We start from the raw sequence: 8,037 nt of genomic DNA, 5'->3' as shown, positions 1-8,037 counted from the left end.
ACTTTGCTCGATAAAACCCAAAAACTTCCAACTTCTTGCCGCGTTTGGTTTGCAAAGTTCGATTTTCTGAAACAACGACTACGTGAAATTGACCTTAGAAAACCAGCGGGTTTCAAAAAATCGTCAAAAAAATCCTGATGAAGGCGTCAATTTCGAAACTTTCCCACTTCATTCCACCGATTTTCCTCTATAAAACGCAGACACGCAGAATTTTCCCTCTCTTCTGGATTGCACTATACAATTTTAGAGAAAGAGGTCTGCATGAAACCGATCTTGCAAACCCAGCGAGGTTTAGAAAATTGGCAAAATTTCCCAGCTAGAGGGACAAATGGGAAACTTTCACCAGTTATAGAACAGACTGTGCTCGATGAAACCCAAAAACTTCCAACTTCTTGCCGCGTTTGGTTTGCACAGTTCGATTTTCTGAAACAACGTTTACGTGAAATTGACCTTAGAAAACTAGCGGGTTTCAAAAAATCGTCAAAAAATTCTTGATGAAGGCGCCCATTTCTTTCAAAAAACGTGTCAAAAATTGCCACATTTGCATAAACAGCCTAGAACGGCGATTTTCGAATTCAGCCGGCACCACCGCAAGCAACGGCCCAACTGCTCTGACGTCACGAGTATGCCAAGCCGGTAAGACACCACAGAACTACACCAGGCCGGCTCTCGCTCACTCTCACGGCGAAATGGCCCCAGTGACGTCAGAGCAGTCGGGCTTGCGACGATGCCGATTCAGCCAAACACGCCCGAATTTCCAGATGCATTTTCGGGAATTTGGTCAAAGAAAAGGACAACGTCAGCCACTTGGCAGCCAACACGATTACCATTCTATTTTTCACGCATTGCCTGTCCAAGTTCATCTACTTTGCCGCCCGCTCCAAGCTGTTCTACAGGTGAAAATGGCAAATTAGCGACTAAAACACCACGCAGAAAACTGCGGGACATTTTCCGTTTTAGAACCCTCGGTATATGGAACCAGGCCAATAGCCACCCCATCTTTTTGGAGTCGAGCAACCGGTACCATGCGTTGGCGTTGAAGAAAATGCGCAGTCTGCTCTACATTATCCTGTTTGGGACGATTTTTTCCGCAAGCGGTGGGTTCTTGCATTGACAGTGCATGGTAAAAGTATACTGGTCCCAACCTATTTGGCAGTGACGTCATTTTTCGAGCCGCCATATTGGTTCGTCTCAAATTGCCCGGTTGCCAGCTTGAGCGTTTGCTCCCGATTCATTTTTGCTGAATCACATTAGCGTCCGCGAGTTGAACTTCTCTTGAACTGTCACAAGCAATAGAAAAAGAACGATCATTATTACGTCACTGCCAAAGAGCTTGGGCCAGACTATACAACGCTTTGCGTCAAATTAAAAAAACAATGACAGAATAAATGTCAACTGGCAAATTGATGTCCCCAGCATGGACTGCCATAACGTTCGTGGGCGAAAGCGTGCATTTCATTAAGGACCCGGACAATGACAATGAAACCATCACTGAAGAAATTCCCCGACTACTGATCAAGTCGTGGTACCCATTTGACGCCATGTCGGGCATGACCTACTACGTCGCTTTGGTCAGTTTTGACAGCTGTCAACCCGCTACCGGGACAGTGGGGGCGTGGCCGCCCTTCGGCCACGCCCCCAAACAGAACAGATTTAACACCCGCTAACTGTTGCAGGTCTTTCAAATATACTACGTGTTTTTTTCGCTGTTTCAAGCCAACCTGTTGGACAACTTGTTCTGTTCGTGGCTGATTTTCGCCTGCGAACAGTTGCAGCACCTGAAGGAGATCATGAAACCGTTGATGGTAAGACGCGATTTGAGGCAACAAAGCACCCGACTGGCAACTGGTTTTTTTTTCTATAGGAACTGTCGGCCACTTTGGACACTTTCGTGCCGAAAAGCGCCGACTTATTCAAATCGCCCGGCAGCGCCACGTCACAAGACCACCTCATCGAAAACGGTAGGTGACGTCTCCAATGTCATTGTCATTGTCACTGTCAACGCAACAAAACACAATTTTCACCGTAGATTTCAATGCGAAAAACGATGACCTGAAGGGCGTCTACAACATCAGACAGGAGCTGGGGAATTTGAATTTCCGCAGCGGGGCGCTGCAGACGTTCGGCCAAGGTGGTGGGGGCGTAGGCCCGAACGGGCTCACGAAAAAACAGGAACTGATGGTCCGATCGGCCATCAAGTACTGGGTGGAGCGTCACAAGCACGTCGTGAGGTAACCCCACATTTTTGCCCCCTCTGACGTGGACGTGACGCTTTATTTCGCCCTCCAGGCTGGTGACCGCCATTGGGGACGCCTATGGAGTGGCCCTCTTGCTGCACATGCTCACAGCCACCGTGATGCTCACGCTGCTCGCCTACGAGGCCACCAAGGTAAAGAAAGGCGCCCCATGGGCAAATTGCCCACTCACCAAATGAGCACATTTCCAGATCGATGGGCTCAATACGTACGCAGCGACCACTTTGGGCTACTTGCTCTACTCACTGGCGCAGGTGTTTCACTTCTGCATTTTCGGCAACAGGCTGATTGAAGAGGTGAGTGAGGCCTCCGTGTATGGGCGCCTTTATCAGGGGAGCGTTGGGTAATTGTCCGCCGAACAAAACGCGACATGAATTTCGAACGGCCGTTTGAATGAGGTGCGATACTTTCAAATTGAGTTCACTACAATTCAATTTGCGCATTTCCATGCTGCCATCGCTTCGGGCGGAAAAATTCATTATTTAGCATTGCGCTGGTAATTGTTTTAATTGGAAACCGGGCACTTCTCTCTAATTAATGCACGGGCCTGCTTTAATTAATGGAAAAAATGTACATTAATGTTTCAACGGTTTCCATAGTGGAGGACTCTTTCGGTATAATTGGCGCATGGAATATGTCCATAAACTCGTTTTTGCTGGCGATGATTTCATGGCGTGTGCTTCACCGATAAACAAATAATTTTCCATCGGCTTTAAACAGGACAAACTAGATTTTTTACAAACTTCTTTTTGGGTATTTCGCCTCAAAAATTTTTGCCTTTAAAAAAGACAGAATTTCCTCACGTCTTTTATTACAGATTGATAAATAGTGAAAACACTATTTATCAATCCAAAAGAAGTTTGTAAAAAATGAATCCGCCTCAACAATATAGAACTTATCTGAAACTAGATTTTATTTGCTGATGAAATGACTTCGATGGATTTTGGAAACTTGGTGCCGATGTTTCGCCAGCAAGCACGGCCTACATCTTCAGACGGGTGTCTCCTCCAAAAGCCCACACTCTGCTTCAAGCAATTTAATTCAAACTCCTCTTGCCACTCAGGAACGTAGTTGGCATCGTTTCTCTCACTCGCACGCATGGGACTCTATGTCCAGTGGCGAAGCCCAATGCCTAGCAACGTTCCAACTTGCCACCTTCGCCGCTTAAAAATTTTCGGTTTCGAGCGTTTCACACAAAGTGCGAACCAATATTTTTTCCCTAAAATCTTTGGCCGGAGGAGGTTTGGCCATAACGTTTTGCTAACCCGAGAAATATGAAAAATAATTGAAATTTTCCAGAATCTTTCAGAATTCTAACATTCTGCTATTGTGTCCAGAGTTCATCGGTGATGGAGGCGGCCTACAGCTGTCATTGGTATGACGGCTCCGAAGAGGCGAAAACCTTCGTCCAGATCGTGTGTCAACAGTGTCAAAAGTCGCTGTTCATATCGGGCGCCAAGTTTTTCACAATTTCCTTGGATCTGTTCGCTTCGGTAAGTCCCGATTGATTGCAAGTGAAATTTGGGAAAAAAATCTGTCATTCTCAGGTTCTCGGCGCCACCGTCACCTACTTCATGGTGCTGGTGCAACTCAAGTAAACGCCCCTAGCTTAGAACCGTACATACAATGCAACAGTGTACATATAGATAGATTTTGTTAATCTACCTAGTTTTAGTGCTGTTGAGCAGATTCGTTTGCTCGATCTGCGCAGTCTCAGTTGCACAAATTCCTTAGCTGTTGTTGAATCCTAGGCTATATGGCAACCCTGTACAAAGTAGTATGGAAATAATGTGAAGATTTATGCCACTGTCAAGAAACAGTGGTTGCTCGGCCTGTTGGCAACCGCAATTGTTTCAGCACATTTCTCTCTAGCGAAGGCTTCACACTAATTGGCAGCAATGACTTTGTGATAGTTGTCACCTATGACTTTGCTATTTGTTTACGTTCAGTGTTGCCAAACGTTGTTTTAAGTCAAACGAATTAGGCATTCTCAGTGTCTTACCAGTACGGGGGCGCAATCAATGAATTTGTTAGAAATTGCGCTCGTTTGCACTCTGTAGCTGACTGTGAGCTAAACATATTGAATAAATCAAATATTTATATAACGTTAAATAAATGCTTTCTTGTTAAAAGCTCATGAATTTTGAGTGAACTCGAACAATCGCAGATGAAGAAGGCCGGGGTGAATGAATTAGCCCAATTTCCCAGGCAAAGCTGCGTCTTGCAAAGGGCAATCGATAATCCATAGGAGGAAACCTGTGGCTCCATCTGACCGCCCCCCCGGGGAACCGCTCATTCAGCCCTTATACAATCACGCAAGCAATATTTTCTAACCTTAGCCCGTTGTTGGGAAAGCGAAAATTCGGAAATTCGCGTTGTTAGACGTTCGCACAAATCGTGCCGTTGTTGTTGATCGGTTCTTTTGCCGTTTTTACACGGGGTTTCAGTGATTCGAAGCCGCCCTCTACTCTCGCACAATAAATTTACCTCGACTGGAACAGTTCACTAATTTACCGTTTGCTCAACAGTTGACGACTGGTACCAGCTGCATCAACGGCTGTGTCGTCGGCCTATTGTGATTTTCTACGCATTTTTATTCGCGTTTGTGGCGCACCGGACCAGCTAAAGGTGAGCATGGAACTGAACATTAAATATTTTAACTTCAACATCCCACCGACGTTGCTCAGGAAGGTGGTTGGTTGCCTAGTTAAGTCGGTAAAGTCCCTTATGTTTAATCGCATTGGGGATTTAATTGGACTTTTTTGACCACACCTGTCAAAAAAAGACGATGAAATTGATCAAAAATCCAATCTCGGGAGACTTTAATACAGAACTTCTCGGTTGATAAATGAAGCGATTTTTCCCATTCGAGTGCTCCATTAAAGCAGTCCCGGATATTTACGTTCCCCCCATCATCTATCAGGGTTGTTTTTCTTTGTTGGCAATAACGAAAAACGGGCGGCCATTTTTCTCTTATTGCCCGACGAATCGGAGAAGCGAACCAGACAAAACCGTTGTAAGCAATCTGGTCTAATCCCGAGCGATAACAATGGATTTCATCCAGTTTCTGGAATATGCACTAAGTAGGCTTCTAACCGGATCGGTAAATGCGCTTACCCGAAACACTGGGAGATAAACATCAATGCAGGCGGCGAGGCTTAATTAAATGGCTTTATGGACCGTAAATTAGGTAAACTAATTCGGGCATGCGATCAATACGTGTTGGGGTGCGTGCTGCCTCTATCCAGACCAGAAAAAACTTTGGATGTGCCAGAATTGAGCGCATAAATGTACACCTTCGGTAAGACAGCCGTCATCCAATCAGCCTCCGTCCTCGTTTACATTTCCAGACCAAATCCAGCGGAATTGATTAAATTCCAATAACATATCGGGGCGCCTTTCCAAACACGAACTCCCTCCGTCCGGGCGTGATTAAGCCGGTTTAACTCGTCATTAGGCCTCGATCGCCTCAGTTCGATAGCGGGAAACTTCCGCCGCCCGTCTATCGCTACCTCAAACCTCAGCGGGGACGAAACGTACACAAACCTCGGAAAATCAGGCTTGATTGTATTTGCTCGCCAAACATGGGGATTCGTAATGGAACTCCCTGAAATATGGAAAAAACGCCAAAGTTCCAACAGTGTTTGACTGCCGATGGCCCGGCAAACAACGAAAGAAAACTTTTAATTTGGGCGCCAAAAGTTCAGCGCAAAGTTCCGACTTTTTTTTCGACGAGCAAAGTTTCCTCCATTTATGGAAATGCTGTTCGTAATTGCACCGTTAAGAAAACCGGATGAATATTTCATCGTTTTACTTCAAATTTTCGCTATTATAAGAAAGATTTTATATAAGAAATTTTGCGATGTTTACCCAAAAAAAAATCAGGATGTGAAACAAGATGAGGTTTTGATTCCGCGACTATACCGTTGGAGTCAACCAGTATAGTCGAGGAATGTGTCCTAGGAAAATTTTGCAATTTTTAGCAGAGTTCCATCGCCAAATCAATGGCAAAACCCCAAATTTCAAATATATGCAAAACTTTAACGGATACAACTATTTCTTTAATACCCAGCGCTAAAATAGTGCTTAGTTTACTCTCCCAGTTTTCCAGGTTTTTCACTCCCCGACTATACTCGTTTAAACGATCAGTATAGTCGCGGTGCGACAACCAAACGACAGGAAATTTTCATTTGATGTATGCTACTAAAAATTCAATTGGTTGCTTGTTGGTAAATTTTTGAAAAATTCGTCTGCTAATCGACAATAGATTCGCGATAGCTTTTGCTACTTTGCGTCCTGGACCGAAATAGTTCGGGCTTTGAAAACTATCCGCTTTCAGGAACAGTCGTTTTCTGTTGCCTTTTCTTATTTATTTTCAAATGTGTGTTTGAATAAGGTGTTAAATGAAATTGAAGTTTTCCTGTTGATTGGTTTTCGCACAGCATCATGCCTCGACTATACTGATCGTTTACACAAGTATAGTCGAGGAGTCAAATCTGAAAAACTTTCAGAGTGTAAACTAAGCAATATTTTAGCGCTCGTTCTCTAATGCGATCGTTGGATGAAACGAAGCAACCAATCGATCACTTGGATGGAAATTAAGCTTCAGTCGACAAATGGCCTAAACATCTGCATAGTTGCCAGTAGTTTCTAATAATTGACACTGTTCGCTGTCAAGCTTGGCTGATTCGGGTTGATGGGAAGGAAAACTACCTACGCAAAGCGCGAAAATGGAAAAACACCCATGAAATATTGAAAATGTACCCCATGATGTGGGTATTCGCTTCCAGCTAAAACAACTCAATTAACCCTAAACTTTCCACCTCCATCACTGACTTCTAACCAAGATGAGGCAATCCATAACGCAAACCCGCGATTTTCCGCATCAACCAGAGCACGTTAAGTCCTGTTTAAACGAGTTGTAAATGTTCGTTTTATAATGCCCAGTTTGAAGAGCCACTAGAATGGAATTTGAGGCGAAATCCGCCGTTCGGTTCGACAAAATTGGAAAACTTTCCGCGGAATTCCATCCATATCGATGCAGGTCGGGGAATTCGTAATTGTTTAAAGTTTCCAACAGCATTAAGACAAAGCTCGTCTGCGTTTCATGGAGCGAAAAAACAACCCGGCGCGGTAATAAAGATGTGGAAAATGGCAAAGGCGCACACGCAAGTTTACACGAACTTTGTTTCCAGTCGGGAAAGTGGAAACTCGAACGTCAGTAATCCGGGCGCTTTTCGACAGTGAACTTGGCTTGCCGGAGTTCTTGCGCTTTACACACGTGCTTGCCGCGTATCGCAAGTTTTCCATATCACAAATTCAATTCTATTGCAGAAGTAAGAAGCCAAAAAACATTTTTTGGAGAGAGAACAATTCCTGGAACTTAAATTAATTCTCTACTTGATATTTCTTTGGTCTGAAATCAGTTTTTTTGAGCCGCAGATTTCCGGTTCCTTTACTAAGGACTGTCGATCGCGACGTATTCAGCTTGTGCATTCCTCTGGAAAAACAACGAATTTGACGGCTTTGAAAATCCATAATTCGTTCCCATAAATCTAGGCCTGGATTAAAATCGACAGAACAAAACGACCACTAATAGCGCGGAAGCGGTGAATACTCGACTCTGGCCACATCATTATCGATTCACAAATGAGTTTTTTTACATCCAAATCAAATTCATTCCTGGCTTTCAGTCATTTATTGTCTCTATTTATCAATCAAAATACGTTTCGGTGTATTTTTCCACCATCATCAGTTTTTATGTGTAGCGTTGTTGCTGCTT

The 8,037-nt window shown here is 44.1% G+C and overlaps 2 protein-coding genes across 2 annotated transcripts in view; both read left to right on the top strand.

Moving 5' to 3' along the window:
• The window catches only part of LOC109543049 (alpha-tocopherol transfer protein-like), a 14,051-nt gene that overhangs the window by 4,790 nt on the left and 1,224 nt on the right, over positions 1-8,037 (top strand). The window lies entirely within an intron of this gene.
• On the top strand, positions 762-4,387 carry LOC109543046 (odorant receptor coreceptor; the record flags this gene model as incomplete). The annotated part of the gene is given in 10 exon segments (XM_019912566.2): positions 762-896; positions 961-1,097; positions 1,417-1,571; positions 1,677-1,805; positions 1,865-1,961; positions 2,030-2,231; positions 2,290-2,389; positions 2,447-2,551; positions 3,593-3,748; positions 3,803-4,387. Coding segments are annotated over 10 exon segments (1,267 nt in total), but the record flags the coding sequence as incomplete, so codon positions are not given.

Source organism: Dendroctonus ponderosae, unplaced genomic scaffold, assembly GCF_020466585.1.
Source record: "Dendroctonus ponderosae isolate FM_Combo_2020 unplaced genomic scaffold, Dpon_F_20191213v2 Dpon_F_20191213_4, whole genome shotgun sequence".
NCBI classification, from domain to species: Eukaryota; Metazoa; Arthropoda; class Insecta; order Coleoptera; family Curculionidae; genus Dendroctonus; species Dendroctonus ponderosae.
The sequence above is the reverse complement of the archived record's forward strand: the minus strand, read 5'-3'. Positions and strand labels throughout refer to the sequence as shown.